At 38.8% G+C, this 16,941-nt stretch overlaps 1 protein-coding gene across 7 annotated transcripts in view; it reads right to left on the bottom strand.

The window, feature by feature from the left end:
- The window catches only part of LRCH1 (leucine rich repeats and calponin homology domain containing 1), a 189,826-nt gene that overhangs the window by 20,275 nt on the left and 152,610 nt on the right, over positions 1–16,941 (bottom strand). For 4 of the 7 annotated variants that reach the window (XM_067712992.1, XM_067712995.1, XM_067712994.1 and 1 more), the window contains 3 exons: positions 16,841–16,913; positions 6,205–6,314; positions 1,523–1,660 (listed from right to left, as the gene is read on the bottom strand). In XM_067712992.1, coding sequence (XP_067569093.1) covers positions 1,523–1,660; positions 6,205–6,314; positions 16,841–16,913 — 321 coding nt within the window. Of the gene's footprint in view, positions 1–1,522; positions 1,661–6,204; positions 6,315–13,627; positions 13,733–16,840; positions 16,914–16,941 lie in introns of all 7 variants that reach the window. The other 3 variants (XM_067712990.1, XM_067712993.1, XM_067712991.1) reach the window with 1 other exon arrangement.

The raw sequence follows: 16,941 nt of genomic DNA, 5'->3' as shown, positions 1-16,941 counted from the left end.
GATAACTGTATATTTAAATTGGAGGCTGAGGAATCGTACTTTCTTTCTTACAAGTTGGGGAAGAATACTGAATGAGAATCTGGTACACAGCTCTAACAACTTAACAGTAGTTTGGACTTCAAAACTTTTTCATATTCGGTTATAGGACAGAATTTACTGCCCAAACTAAGGCAGATAAAGCAGATTTGAATCAGAAGACAAATTGTTTTGTTTTGGTTTTTTCCTGTGTTTTCTGAGGCAAAAAAGTGGTCAGTCTTTTGAAGGGAAAAATATATTCAACTGTATAGAAAGAAAACTGACAGTTGAAATGCGATCATCAGCTAGTTTTTCCTGCTGCCAAAAGAAAAGAAACTAAGAAAAATAATGCCACTACAATGCCTTCCTGGCCGGGGAGTGGGGCTTCACGTGAGGCTTTCACTCCACAGACTCTTCCTATGATATTTTATGAACACTGTGCCTTGAGGTTGGGGGCTCTGGCTTTTGAAAAATCTGTTCATAAACACTAATGATCACAATGGCTTGCATTCACATTTATATCACATGTAGGCCCTCATTTCATCCTCATGGGAGCAGTTCCATGACAGAGAAGAGCCAATCAAGTTAAAGAAAGGTTAAATAACTTTCCCAAAGTCGTATGGATTATATAGATGTGGAATTGGAATCCAACCCCTACATTCTTAGCTCCTAAACTCTTCTGCTTCACCTAATAGTAAATAGTATGGATAGAGGTTTTCTCTACTTGTCTGAACCCTACGTAGGCTTCAAAGACCAGCTTATCTCTGATTCCCCCTCCCTCATCTGAATGACCATAACATGACTCTATAGCTCTCTTCTGGATGGTAATATGGTCCATGATTATAGGAAGAGGATGCCAGCACCTGCTTTATCTCCCCCACATGGAGACGAGGATTTTTAGGGACTAATGGCATCTCACTCAGTCTCTTTCATCTTTCCCCAGTTTCCTTGGTATCTCCCACCTACCCCTGATCACAGCTAGTGATCAAGGAATTGTTGAATTAATGACCAGCTGACCAACCTCTGGCCTGACAGGTTACTAATGATATTTTATACAGAATCCACATCTTTTCGGAGCTATCCTAAAATCCTCAATAATTAATAGAGGAAAGAGTTTCCATTTAGAAGAGAACTCGCCAACCAAAAGAAGTTTCCCAAAAAGACTCCTCACTGTTTAAATAAGTCCTTGTGAGGAATGAATCTTTGTGTCTCTACAGTCTTAAAGTTAGCACCCCAAGGGTTTCTTTAACGTGTTTTGCTTTATATTTGAAGTAAGTTCCTTTTCTGTCATTTACGTACTTACTTTAAATATTTTCCCTTTTTACAGTGAAAATGTTACTTCATTCAGAAATGCTATTCCTTTTCTGCTCTTCTAGTTGTTTGGGGCCCAACACAGAGCATTTGAGCAGGGTCCTGGAGATCCCATCGGTATCTTTAACCAGCAATACTGTCCCAAAGGAGTTTGTTTGATGTAAGAGTTAGTTTCCCTTTATATGGTGTTACTTACGACTGCTGGTGAGGGGACATGGATGCTTGCGACGGATCGTGGGCGGATGTGGTTGACTAGATGGCAGAGGACGACGCCATCCATGAGGGCAGCCCCCAGGTCTTCGTGTAGGCTGACCTTGAGTCTCATCTCGATGCTCTGGGAAGGAATCAGAAGGAAGCCAATTGCTCTCAGGCAACTGAGGGTAAAATACAGTTATGGATATTTATGAATTGAGACTTAAGTTTCATTATGGAGAAGGATAAGAACACGTGGAAAACACTGACATGATTTCAACCTTTTCGAAAGGTATTAAAATAAAAATCCCTCTGTAGAAAAAAAAATTCAGTTGTGTCTAAAATTTTTAATTAGTTGAATTTTTAAAAGAATGGGCTTCTTGGGATTTCCCTGGTGGTCCAGTGGGAAAGAATCCGCCTTCCAATGAAGGGGACGCGGGTTTGATCCCTGGTCAGGGAACTAAGATCCTACATGCCGCGGGTCAACTAAGCCCACGCGCCACAACTACTGAGCTCACGCACCTCAACTAGAGAGCCCGAGTGCCACAAACTACAGAGCCCATGTGCTCTGGACCCCACGCCACAACTAGAGAAGAGAAAACCCACACGCCACAACTAGAGAGAAGCTCATGTGACGCAATGAAAGATCCCACATGCCACAGTGAAGATCCCATGTGCCACAACGAAGACCCGAGACAGCCAAAAAAAAAAAAAATGGACTTCTTAAGTTCAACATTGCCTCAGACTTAGCAATGAAAATAGAAAAACAGACTGAGTTGAACAATAAAAGCCAAATCCATAGTGATCGTTTTGCCATGTGTAAAAATATCACATCACTATGTAGTACACCCGAAACTAAAATCATATTTTAAGTCAATTATACTTCAATAAAAAATAAATAAAATAAAATAAATAAAAATAAATTAAAAAACCAAAATCCAACTGGTTCAGACAGACTGCAAGGGGCACAAAAGGGATTAAGAGATGCTTTTCTCTGAGACCATGTTTTAGTTCAAAAATCAATTTTTCTCCCTTTTTAAAAAATTAAACACTTTGAGATAATTATAAATTCATCTGGAGTTATAAGAAGTAATACAGCGAGATCTCACGTACCCTTTACCCAGTTTCCCTCTAAGCTAACAACCTTCAAAAATACATACTACAACTTCACAATCGGGACACTGGCATTGATAGAACACATCCATCACCACAAGGGTCTCTCACAATGCTGTTTTACCAGCCACACCCACTTCTCTCCCACCCCCAGTACCTCTTTGGCCCTACTCCCCTTCTCCTCTCCTTCCAGGACTGCCATGACACGAATGTGTATCATCTGTTACACGCCCACAGGTCCCTGGGGCTCTCTGCTCATTTATTTTCAGTCTGTCTTCTCTCTGCTACTCAGATTAGGTAATCCCTATTGTTCTTTCTTCCAGTTCACTGATTCTTTCCTCTGTTACCTCCATTCTGCTGTTGAGCCCACCCCCTGGGCTTCTTCTTTTGGATAATGTATTCTGCAGTTCTAAATTTCCATTGGTCCTTCTTTATGTCTTCTATTTCTCTGCTAAGATTTTTTTTTTTTTTTTTTTTTTTTTGCGGTACGCGGGCCTCTCACTGTGGTGGCCTCTCCCCTTGCGGAGCACAGGCTCCGGACGCACGGGCTCAGCGGCCATGGCTCACGGGCCTAGCCGCTCCGCGGCATGTCGGATCTTCCCGGACCGGGGCACGAACCCGTGTCCCCTGCATCGGCAGGCGGACTCTCAACCACTGCACCACCAGGGAAACCCCTGCTAAGATTTTTTATTCCTTTGCAGAGGCATTCTATTTTTTTCTTTGTTTCACCTGTGTTTGTAATTGCTTGTGGAAGCATTTCTATCACGAACAGTATAAAATCTTTGTCACATGATAACATCTCTGCCACAACAGTGTTGTCATCTGTTGATTATCTTTTCACATTCGTTCTGGTTCTTGGTAGAATGAGTGATTTTTTTGGGTTGAAACCTGGACATTTCTGGTGTTATGAGACTCTGAATCCATTTAAACTTTCTGTTTTAGCTGGCTTTTTTGGACACGGCTCTGGCAGGGAAAGGGAGGCTACCACCTTGTTACTGCTGTGTAAATGCAGATTCCCACTTGCTGTCAGTGACTGGTGTGGGTGTGGAAATCCAGGCTCCCCATGTGGGCTCCACTGATACCACGGGAGGGGATGGGATCATTCTTAGCTCATGGGAATGAAATTCCTGGCTCCCAATGTGGCCTTCTCTGATACCATCCCAGCAGAGGTTAAAGTCTAGCTGCCTACGCCATCTTTGCAGGCATGGGTAGGGGTGGGACCACGGGTTTTCTGTAGTGTTTAGCTGGAGTAGAGCCTTTAATGTCTAAAAATTTTCTCTCTCACTAGGCTGCCCCTTTTCTGGTCCTTTGACTAAAGTAAGCAAGCTTTCATTGGGACTTTTTTTCCTTAATTTGTGCCCATTAGCGTTTCCGGTTTCTAACTACTTCACCTTCAAGTCTGAGAAAGATGAAGCAAAAAAGAAATCCCACTGGACTCACCACCGTCATTCCTAGTCCCAAGGAGCCCAGCTAGTCTGAATTATTCTCTCCACTTTTCAGAGTGATCCTATGCTTATTTTATATAGAATCACCAGGGGTTTTAGTTGTACTTAGTGGGATGAATGGGGAAAAGTACATCAACTCCATCTCCTCAGAAGCAGAAGTAGATAGATCGGTTTTTAAAACTTCAAATGCAAATTTCTGCTTTACAGCAGAAGCTCCTTGTAAATGGATAACTGCTAAGCAAGGATGACTTTATTGGGAGATCTGCAATAAGTGAAGTACTTGAAAATCAGTGCATGTAACAGTGTTGCATAATTCTCTTTCAGAACTGCCTTGTACAGACACCTCATTTTTTTCCAAGCATGCTTTCAGTCTCTAATTTTACATCACTAAATTAAAACATAAGCTATCGATATGACCCAGGCTTTAAGAGAAAATTATATCACTCTTTGAGAGGCATAGCTCAACTTCTGATCTTATTTTTACATATCTCTGAAAGTTCACCTCCCAAGTTTACTGCACATCCAAATATTCTAGGCAAATGACAGAGGACTGACTTGCCCTATGTGACTGTTGAGTCAACCACAGTGGCTTAAAGTGGTGGTAAGAGGTTTCTGGGTTTTTCTTCTTTCCTCCTGACTACGTGCTAAACCGTATATAAAGTTATCATCTGCAACAACAAAGATTCTGACCTACCTTAATTCAGCTTTAACTTTTTTTTTTTGCGGTACGTGGGCCTCTCACTGTTGTGGGCTCTCCCGTTGCGGAGCACAGGCTCTGGACGCGCAGGCTCAGTGGCCATGGCTCACGGGCCCAGCCGCTCCGCGGCATGTGGGATCCTCCCGGACCGGGGCACGAACCCGTGTCCCCTGCATCGGCAGGCCGACTCTGAACCACTGCGCCACCAGGGAAGCCCAGCTTTAATTTTAATTATAGGATTCACTGCTCATTTGTAGAACTCATTGCTATCTGAAATTGTGTATTTATTTGTTTCCTTCTTACTTACTCTGTCTTCTCAGTAGACTACAGGCTTCATGCAGCAGGGACCTTTTTGTTCTTTTCTCTGTCTGTCACCTAGACTATACAGCCTGGCACAGAGAGCAGTCAATAACCATTTGCTAGTGAAAGGAGAAGATGTAGTATAAAATCTACCTCCTCAAGAAGCTTCTTATATTCGTCTAGTTCACGGCTATGATACTTCTCTTTAAATATAAAGAAGTTATGTAGTAATTCATGACGTACTGCCTTTAATAACTAATACCAGTGTGTTCTTTGGTGACTGACCCTTGTCCTGCTGTTCGATCTTCCACATATTTACATGCGATCCTCCTAACTAGACACAAAGACCATGAGGTCTTAGAAAAATACATACACAGTTCCCACTAGGAGCTGTGCTGGGAATAGAAACACAACAAGGAATAAGACAGCCATGGTCCCTGCCATCACCAAGCTTGAAATCTTCTCTGGCACCCAGCACGAGACTTCACCCTTGGTAGGAACTCCAATGGTTTGCCTATTATGACATTCGAAAATTCTGGCCGGTTTGGGGTACGTAGTAAGGCTAACTATAAATATCTTTAAATTCATGGCATATTATGAAGTAAATTAATAACAGTGCATTTTTTAAAGCATACCAGAACTGAAATAATACTAGCTTTTATACATAGGTATTAAGTATTTCTACTTACATTATCTCATATATTTCTCATAAAATCCCATGAAGGTAGATGGAAACTATTGTTTTTAATACATGAAAAGACTCAAACTCAGGGATGTTAAGTGACTTGTCCAATATCAAACAGTGAGCTGGCTAGATTTGAAACTAGATATTCAGTCTGCAGTGCTTCAAAGTCTACTTTTTTATTTAAAGATTTTTTTGATGTGGACCATTTTTAAAGTCTTTATTAAATTGTTACAATATTCCTTCTGTTTTGTGTTTTGGTTTTTGGGCCATGAGGCATGTGGGATCTCAGCTCCCCAACCAGGGATCGAACCCACACCCCTTGTATTGGAAGGTGAAGTCTTAACCACTGGACCACCAGGGAAGTCCCCAATGTCTACTTTTTAAAAATACAGAAGGCTGCTTCAATTCTGGAAATAATTATTTAGTTACACAATGTTTCCCGGTACCTCTCGGAGCTGTTCCACCAGTTCTTTTTCTTCTCTCATCTGCTCCATTTTCCGCCGAATTGTAAACTGTGGGTCTATAGATTCCAAATTTCTCTGTGGTCTAAGAAACACTGTAACAGAAAGGGAAAAGAGCCTTTATGGAGCGCCTAGTACAGGATGCCGTATAGGGCTGCTCATATTTAAATCAAATAGTTTATTTATCCCAAATAATTCATTCACCACTCACAAAACAATAAATTCTGACTTCGCATGAAAAGCTTGATTCGAATATGCTAGAGAAGATTATGTATTCAATTATTCTGGGTTGTGTGGACAAACCAACTGAATCCAGGAAAGGGATTGGTCATCCTTGGCACCATTCCAGACCCCTTCTCTCACATTTTCCCCCTGCTTTTATTCCAAGTTTTCATCTACACTCCAGGTTTCACAATGCTTTCCTTCAATTTGGATACTTTGTTTCAACTAATAAGACAATTGCTTTACAGGTTACAGACAAGCACAGGTTAAGGCTTCTGTTGGCTGAGTTTTTCATCAGCCTGGGTTAGGAACTAAGTGATGAGACACACTACCCACTCAGATAGCTATCTGAGTGTGGAGGGAAGAATCCTGCCTTCTATCACGTCACTGACAGCACATCCCAAAAGTCAGCTCTTCAGAGATGACCACAGACTCCTTTTAGCAAAGCTGGCAAGATGGGAGACAGTTTTAAGAGATCATCTCTGGCTGCAGGTCCTTAAACTTACAACCTCCAGAAACGGCTACTCACAGTGGCAACTCTGGAAGGAGGTAAGGCCCTGGCTGCAGAGAAAAGGAATGCTCTCAACCTTTGAAGGATGACATCTTTTAAAGACTAACAGAGAAGGTACAAAATACGCCATGTACGGGCAGAGTGATTATGGCAATTTTAATTAGGATACAAAGCCCAGGGCGAATTTAAACTTGAATCGTTTTCTTCCTTGAGATTCTTATCTTATTAAGACTGTCAACTTTCCATGCACACCAGAGGGGGCAAAGAACGGTTAAGAGCTGTAGTTGGTTCCCCGTGTCCCATAGATTTTCAGATTGGGGGCGGGGGGGACAAATGAGGGGGGCGCTTCAGAAAATTTGGGGCAGAGAACTCCCATTTTAAAAATCAATACCACGTAGAAGGCTGCACTGACATACTGCAATTCTAGGAGTTTCAATTACCGAATCTTCAATGATGTAGAATAAGAACATTATGTAACGTTTATTCTATTCTGCTAAACATTTGCTATGAACCACTTTAAAAGCATTTCAATTTATTTGTTTTTTAATGAAATAAGGTTTACAAATATACTTTGAATAAAAACAACGGGAGTCCACCGTATAATCAATTATCCCCTATTCACCCAACTATGTCGTTTTAACCTCAATTTGTATCTTTGAACCAAAACACTTTAATAAGTGTCTTGCACTATACTTCTCACATCTCAGTATTTTCTTTCTAAATCAGTTCTCGGATATCTGAATCAGCCCTCTGGTGCTCTACAGAGGACCAGAAAGTTGACACATCTTAAGAAATCCGTGACTTACAGAAGTTAATGGAGCAAGGGAATGATCTATTGTATATGTTAACACCTTCTGGAACCTCAGAGAGAAGTCAGCCTGGGGCCTGGGCTTCTGCCTCAAGCCACCTAAGGAAGAGCCAAAGTCTTGTCACCAAGACCCACAAAAACCAAACCCCACAGGAAGCGAGACCCATTGTTTCAAAAACAAAGGCAAGGCAGGCAAAGGAAGTAGGGTTGACCAACCAGCAGGGAGAGATGAGAAGTTCACAGAGCAAAGGGAAACGAGGAAGAATCTGACAAAGTAAGAAGCATGGAAGAAACTGGAAATGCATTAAATTTGCCTTTGCACCATATTGAGACCAACCAAAAAAATCTACCCATTTAAACATAGTGACCAGAAGAGATATATATTAAAATGTAAAGTCTAGAAATAATCCACACCACCAAAGAAAAAGTCAACCAAATTTACCAAAAAAAGTCAAGGAATGTGGACTTAGCTGAGTAATACACACACTGGCCAGCAAGGGGAGCCCCAGAACCGTTTAAACAAATCTACTGTTTTCTTTGGAGGTTTTATTTTCCTTTCCCTTTTTTTCTGGGGGAAATCTTATCTAATACTACATGTTTAATATTTTCAGTATGTTTTTACTGGCAGATTTCATTCTGAATACGAAGCTATCAGGAAGTTAAATTAACCGTGAACTTTTGGTTAACAGCACACTCTTCAAGTATCTATACCCTGTTAGAGTCCTGTGTAAGACACCGAGATAATTCAATGGTATCTGGGCTTTAATTTCCTGGCATTGCTTTTCATCTTAAATTCCCATACGTCTCAAAAAATACAAAATGCATGCTTGGGTATTTGCTTTATGAATGTAAGCGGTCAAAAAGTGTTAAAACATACGTGAACCATTATTTTTAAGATGAATACTTCAAATGTACATAAAATTACTGGAAACCTGACTATAATACTACTAGTTTTCTAAATAGATTAATTATTGTAGAATACATTAGAATTTAAAATGAACTATTTAATAATAAATCTACAAAGCACATAAGTTTGTTATGACAGAATAATTTTAATAGGACCATTATGGTAGCTCTGATTATTTTATCCACAGTTGTTTTGTTTTGTTTTTTCTTTCAAGTCATATTTAAATAATAAATGCAGTGACCAGCCTGGTCAAAACTTCAGGAAATTGATCTATGGAGGAATTATTCCGGTCTTCCTTAATTTCATATCACTACGTTTCAAGAACTCCCCTACTTAATTCAGGGGAATAAAAATTTAGCTTGTGGCTGCAAGACAATATTAAGAGCCGCGCTGTTAGTAACTGTCTTTCACATCAAATGTCACAATGATTGTGTAAATAAGAAGAAAAAAAGAGGGGCAAGGGAGCAGAGTGAGGGTGTGTGTCAGTGTGTGTGTGTGTACACACACATATGCATGCACAAGGGGTAGGAAGAGACAAGGAAATAGGTGATTTCAGATGCAGGAAATAATGAGTCCTGCTTAGCTGTTTAATTACTGTATATCAAATACTGATAACAGTCAAAGAATGAAAAGGACGATTTGTTCATATTTGCAATTTCTTTAGCTGAAGAGACAAATTTCCAAGCAAAGACTCTGCAGGGAATGGTGAATATGCTTATGCAGAATATCAAATGCATCCTTGCAGGTACACGTCCAAGTCCACTGACTTTTCCGTTATCTCTACCTCCTCCTTCACCCTTCCCCTCATCTTCATCCCTGACCTGGGAGTGGTCTGTTAGCTGTGAATGTACAACATGCTTTATCTGTGTCTCTAACGGCACTCTTCACTTTCTTACAGGAGAGATCTGCTTTTCTCCATGAGGACTCTGTAAGAGTTTATGTTTGTTTCCAATTTAAACCTCTACCCCTGCCCCACAAAGCAGTTTGTTAGATGAATAAACAAAAAAGTGTTTCAAAAATTCCCTCATTCAAAGATCACTTTATATGGAGAATACCTTGTCAGAGATTACCCTACCCCGATAATCAGTCATCTCAATTTTTTTTAACATGAAAAATCTCCTAAAACTTAGTCTCCAGGTCTGAATGCATTAGAGACTGAAATAAAAGTTCCAGGAAGGCAGAGATCTAGTCTGTCTTTTTCAGATCTGTATCCACAGTAACGAGCATCATGCCTTACACATAGGAGGCACTCAGTAAGTATTTAAGGATGTGCACAAGAAACTTTTTCTAAATGTTGTAAAAGTATCTTTCAGTTAAGCAAAGAAAGCTCGCTCCTCTAAAAATTGCCTGAAATGTTACTTATTTAATTATTGAGTGAAAGGAACTTTGCATAGAAATTATCAGTCTATATTATTAACCTTTGTTGTCTAAATTTAACTCTAGATTTCTTCTCTGTGGACACATGAGGTTTTGGAATTTGGCTCTCAACTTCTCCTTTGAAATTAAAAACCTGGACTGGGTGTGATGTTGAAGACATACAAATTCAAGGGCAACAATATGGTGGCTTTGAAAAAGTATCATGAGCTGTAGATCCAGGTTAATGTGAATCAGAAATCTAATTAGTGCAATTCATTTATTCCCTCTGGTGCCCAAAAATGAATTATGTAAATCCTCTGCCCTCAAAATGCTTTCTATGGTCTTGGGCAGTTTATTCAACCCAGTGGTTTTCACCTACTTACACATAACATAAAAGCAGTAAAATAATAAGAATAATAATCAGTGCGAAGACTCCATGCTACTCCGAATAAATCAGCACAGGCAGTGTGGGGTATAGGCGGCTGTCGTGTATAAAATGCCCAGATGATTCTACTATGAAGACAAAATACTGAACCACTGAAACACCTCTCACCTCACAGCTTCAGTTTCATCATTTTTGTAATGGGGAAAATAATACCTAGAAGTGCAAGATTATGGTAAAACAATTCCAGAAAATGTCTGTAAACTGGCCCAAGATAGATATGTCCATTCACTCACTTTCCAGTGATAGTTTAAAGATCAATCTTAAGTATAAATTAGCACCTACCAATTCACTGCAAATGAAAAAGGGAAAATAATTCAAAGGAAGATAGGAATGATTTTAATTTCAAAGTGAAGGGGAAAAGGATAGAAAGATGCAGAGTAGTAAGAGGGCACAAGAAAAGGAGCAGAAGAGAAGTTATCAAGTTAAGAACAACTTGAAGTGAAGCTGCCCCATCCAGCTCCAGGGGTGGAAAGACATACAGACACACATCCACATCCTTCCCCATCCATTTTAGGAGGTAGAACTTTGGGGATTGTGGGAATTCAAACTCCCAAGGACCTTCTAGCCAGTTTGCCTTTTTTTATTTCTTTGAAGAATGAGTTTTAGGGAAAATAGGGAATTTGAAATGAGATATATTTGAAACAAAATATTAGAAAGCTATGTTTATTATTTTAAATGTATTTTTTTAATAAAATTTAAATTTTACTTAAATATTGGAATTTAAATAAAAGGGTAATTTTAACATAAAGACAGTGAACAAGGTATAAAAATGCCAACTTTACCAAAAATAATTAATAAAAATACAAATGAAAGGCAAGCTACATTATGCTGGGTTGAATTGGTAATATGATGCCATTTATTTACACAGGGTGAGATAGCTGCAGATACTGGATAATGGAGAAAATATGAGGAAACAAAACTGCTGGGGTAATCAGCTTTGAAATGCCATGAGAGGCCACTGAATGGGATCTACTATTTCAGAGGAACCAGTAAGAACAACATAAAAGTAGGCTGTATTCCTCTTCCAACCTTAGCACATATACTTGGGGATACATATAGTGCTTCTTCATTAATTTAGAAAATGTACTGGAAAATGTATTCAAATCAGAAGGCAATATTTAGCACACAAAAAAAACGAAGATTCTATTTGAAAGGTGAGATCTGGGAACCTACACAAATATTTGCCAAGATTTCTGTTGCCAGAAAATTAATAGATAATTAACAGAAAATCATCTCTTGCCCAGGGCATATTGTAGACAAATTACAAATAGGGGAAAATAACAACTATCCAATATCTGACATGATTAACCCAGGTAGATGAATACTGAAAACAATCCTTTCATTATTTGTGTGTGTTTGGGCGGGGGGGTACAGCATAACAGCTACACATGAATCCCTGGAATTTTCACTCAAATAAAAACTACCAGAGAAGTATTCCAGGTTATTTTATTTTCAGAAAGATTTTCACAATGATTATTTTTCTATGGAAATCTTAGGACTTTCAATAAAAAGAAGGCCGTCTGGCTTAGTAGCTTGCACAAAGAACCCTCAATAAACAGCTGTAGATGAAGGTAGATATGGTGGAGAGGAGATGATCAGAGAGTTAGAAGCCCTGGGTGTGACCCCACCACTCCCTCTACCTAACAGCGTGACCCAGCGTGACCCACCTTTCTCGTTTTGGTCGGTTCATCCATAAAGATAGAAATCTTACTGCTACGCAAGATGTCTAGATCTTACCCAGCTTAAAAAAAAATGTCTTTGGTTTCAGATATCACTCCTAAGGAAATAGCAAATCACACATAAATCTTTCATTCTAGGCTCATTTCCTTTAAATAACATCAGATCCATAAATAGCCATGCTTTCTGAAAAACAAAAATGCCTCTCTCCCCTTTTTATTTTTAAGTAAAGGAACAGGTTTATCAAGAAAGTTTTCATTTAGCCTTCCTCAACTTCCAGAATTTAAAATGGGATGATATAGGAAGGGACTTTGGTTTCCCTGTTGTTGTTGTTAATCACACTTGTTTTCAGTTAAAATTTTAGAAATCTATGAAATGATGAAATTCCTTTTGGAACTAACCTGCCAAGATATACATTATCCTTGTACATAAGGGAAGTCTGGAAAAGCATTTTTTGGTTGAATTTTGACCAGAAATCACAGAAAATGTTTTAAATATACGGTTTCTATTCATTACATATAACATATTGATACTTAGATTAAAAAAATAAGTATTATCAGAAAATACATCTTCTTATTGTGCTTGCATCGTGGTTTTACCCCACATATCACTTCTCTTCCCTATAAATCATATTCTCTATTTCATTTCACGTTACTTTTATCTTCTGGTATCTTGGAGTAAAATGTTTAAAATCTGAAGTAACAGACCAGTATGGAGATTCAGATATCTGTGGTAAGTATATCTAAATAACTATATTTATTTTATTTTCATCTTTTAAGCTACTTCAGATATTTAGTGGCACGAAATCAAACGATATCCACATGAATCCTAGCTAGATGTCTGCAATTTCTTATTTGCACATTTGGTTCTCAAGCCAAGTTACCATTCTTAAATATCATGCAGATGAAATTACACTCAAAAGGGCTGAAGGTATCAAAAGTCAAAATGTGCAAATAATTTGCAAAAAAAAAAAGCAAGTGATTTCTCTTCATTTTTAGGAATTTCTCACTTCTAACTATTTTCAGTGCAGTCCTCTTGGATTGGCCACAGTATGTCTTGATTACTTTAAACATTTCATATGGTAAATAAGCATAGATGATAAAAGATGAAACTCTGAAAGCATTTAGTTCAGAAGCAGGAGCAGCAGAGATTATCCAAATGTACAAACCCCCAATTTTTATAAACAAGCAAACACACCAAAAAAAAAAAAAAAAACCCAAGCAGAAAGGATAGAGAAGAAATTATTGTACAGTCCTTCCAAAATTCAGAATATTCAAGATAATTAAATGTAGTCTGATAAACTGCTGAAGAACAATCCACATGCACTTTTCTGGACTTTCCAGGTTTACTATTATTATCTCTTATATCAGGCATGCAGGAGAATATACACTCTATCTTCAGCTGCACAGAAATGAATGTTCAGTATATTCATTCACTGGCTTATTAATGAGCACATCGAAGAATAGGTACAAAGCCACCTACCATTGTCACTGTCTCCTTCAGATGGAACACTGTAGCTAGAGTTGTCCCATGTTTGTGCCTGTGTAAGTTTGTTGAAGGAGATAGGAGGAAGAGTGAGGGCTGGGTCTGCAGGAGAGCGAGAGAGCCAGTCCGCGTACAGTTGCACAAGGACCAGGAAAAACCAAAGGGGCAGCAGCATTTCACAAATGGCATAAGGATTGTATGGAAATGAAGCGAATTTCATATTATGGAATTTAATTTCAAATGTACAATATAGGAGAATGAAAGATGGCGCATGGAATAAAAAGAATGATAAAAAACTGAGTGTTAGTACTTATCAATCATATACTTGGCATGCAGTTAATACCGTTAATCGTTAACAGTTCGCAAGCCCACAGACTTAGAGTACTAATGAATCATGTCAGTGGAAAGAAGGAGTACCCATAGATTATGCAGATAAAAAGCAAAAGACCTACCAGATACCTTTTCCAAAGACCTAAATAACTAACAATCTTAGCAAATACGATTCACACAAAAAATCTGTTTACATAGAAGAAGCTTAATATGTATAAATATGTCAATTATTTAGAAATAAATCTATTATAGAATCAGTGTTTACCACTGGTGGATTTTTTTCCCAAGGTAATGTAAAATTTCTCTTTAAAGACATCTGTAAGTCTGCTGGCACGCTTTATTGATAAGTGAATCTAGCCAACTCTGCTCAACCCTCGACACACAGCTATACCTCTCAATACTGTCTTAGATACTGATCAGTATAGAACCTATTTCGGACACTAGTAGAGTCTCTTTAACAACAAACCTAATTAACCGATAGATGTCAGTCAATTCAAGGCACTTCTAAATTGGTCATTTATGAAATAACATCTCTTTTTTTTTTTTTGGACTAACTATTCATATAGTAATTTTTGATGTTTAGGAAATATCTATACAATTTTTATTCAATCATAAGGCAGGGACAGTAAAATACAGGGACATGATTCTAGTAATGCATATTTGGATATATACAGTTGTCTTTCTTGGGAGGAAAACACAGAAAATAAAATTTCTTTTGAAGAAAACTATTAGTCTACTTTAAGAATCTAAGTTTCTGTTCCCACTTGCTAATTTGAGCAGTCTGTTTTTATTTTTAACACAGAAATCACATGAATTCATATACTTAACTTGAAAATAAAAATTAAATCACTTTTTAAAGTTCCAAAGCTACTCAATCAAAAATAATTTCTCTCTTTTGTAGTCATGTGATCTTCAATTAAGATTAGTAGGTATATTATTTTCTAGAAAATGTGAAAAATACATACTGTAATATTTTAAAGTCACTAAATAAAAATTTTAAAATTCCCAATACATGATGCTAGTTTCATAACGTTCCAACATGCCAACTGATGTTCCTGAAGAAAAATCAGCATTACTTACGACACCCAAACTCCACAAAGCTTTCTACAACTGGCACAATTTCCGCACTGGTTAGTCAGCATTAGAGAAAGGTTGGAAGCTAGGAAAGGAAATTATCTTTGTTTCCTGCTATTCAGAATAAATACTTCATTTATTTTTCACCACCACAAAGAGTCTGAAATGGTTCACCACCGTGGGTATGAGGTTGATAAGTTGAGTTTGGACCCCATAAAAAGAATTGAAAAAGTCACGGAGACAATTTTGCAACTAAATTGCAAAGATGCACATTCAAAAGAATATTATTCTTTGGAGATTCATTCAACTTTTGATTTGTTCAATTATAAGTTTTGTTTTGTTTTGTTTTCTTTGCGGTACGCGGGCCTCTCACTGTTGTGGCCTCTCCCGTTGTGGAGCACAGGCTCCGGATGCGCAGGCTCAGCGGCCATGGCTCACGGGCCCAGCCACTCCGCAGCATGTGGGATCTTCCCGTACCGGGGCACGAACCTGTGTCCCCTTCATCGGCAGGTGGACTCTCAACCACTACGCCACCAGGGAAGCCCCTAAGATATTTTTAAATTGTGTAAAAGTGCCTGTAAGGGATAGGAGAAAGTCTGTAGCCCAACATGAAGTCCTCAGTGTATAGAGAACATTCCTGGCAGATCATCATTCAAGGCATGGAAGCCTCCATTCCTCCCAGCACAATCTGAGACCTTGGAAATGGAGGCCCGACCCAGATCTGGCTGCATACTCTCAGCTCCATGAATGGTGAGGCCAGCCATTTGAGTCCTATTTCATGCACAATTTGGTTCTCCATAAAACACCTCCTAACCCTTGCCACACCCAAGCATCTTCTCAAATGGCTTTGTCTTACAGCCCATTCAAAACGCCAGGAAGCCATTACACCTGGCCACATGTTACCCACCAATCAACTTTCTCCAAAAACGAAGAAACATTCCTTTATAAAAGAACCATCTTCGTTTTTCTCTATGGGTACCCTTTTTCAAAATATACACATGTCTAACTTCAACTGTTACCAAATGCTTTATTAAAAAACCCAAGAACATATGAGTTCTTTACTACCTTTTGCTTAAAGTGTCCGAGTCCTTTCTTAGCACTTACTGAAAAGCATTAGCAGTGAGTGTATGCAAAAGACTTAAGAATCAAAAATATTAAAACAAAGACGCACCTTAAAGAAGGTAGATAGTGCTAGAACTTTAAGTACGTGGAGAAATCAGAAGAACCAAATTTTTCTATACACAGTCCTTTTTAAAATCAGCAGTCGTTTTGCACATTGCTATAATTTACATTTGTGAATATACTAAGTTAAAATAAAGTAGGTAATATAAGCAGAAATGCTTTTAAAAATGTCTCCTGACCACTCATGTGAGTCTTGGAATGACCACCCTGTCACATGAGTAAATACACAGTCCTTACGAAGGCCCAGAGAGCAAATGAGGGGTGTCTCAGAAAAGAGTCACCAGCCTTAATTTAGCAAGGTACCAGGAACCACCGGGGCAAAGGGGTGGCTATTTTATCAACAGAATATTTCTTTCCCACTTACGCGTCCCAACATCTTTTTCTCTTTGCTCTGATTCAAAAGAAGGTAAGATAATCTATTACTGATAACATGGCGTTAATAGGTGACTCACGACCACAAGGCTCGAAAATATGGCCTCCCCACGCTGTAGTGGGGTTCTGATGCCAGGACTCAAACTCACCAGAGTTGACAAGGCTGCTCACACTATAATGTATGCATTTAAAAGGCTAAAGAGAAACTCCTGAGCTGTTCACACGTGCAAGAACGCGAAGGTTTCAATTTACCTGATCGAGGCTTCAGGCCAAACAGAGCTGTGCTGGTGTTGGTAGGAGAGATGGCAGGGGAGTTCTCTCTCATCTGTGGTGTTAGAAGGAAAGGACATTTT

Source organism: Pseudorca crassidens, chromosome 18 (assembly GCF_039906515.1).
Source record: "Pseudorca crassidens isolate mPseCra1 chromosome 18, mPseCra1.hap1, whole genome shotgun sequence".
In the NCBI taxonomy this organism is placed as follows: Eukaryota; Metazoa; Chordata; class Mammalia; order Artiodactyla; family Delphinidae; genus Pseudorca; species Pseudorca crassidens.
The sequence above is the reverse complement of the archived record's forward strand: the minus strand, read 5'-3'. Positions and strand labels throughout refer to the sequence as shown.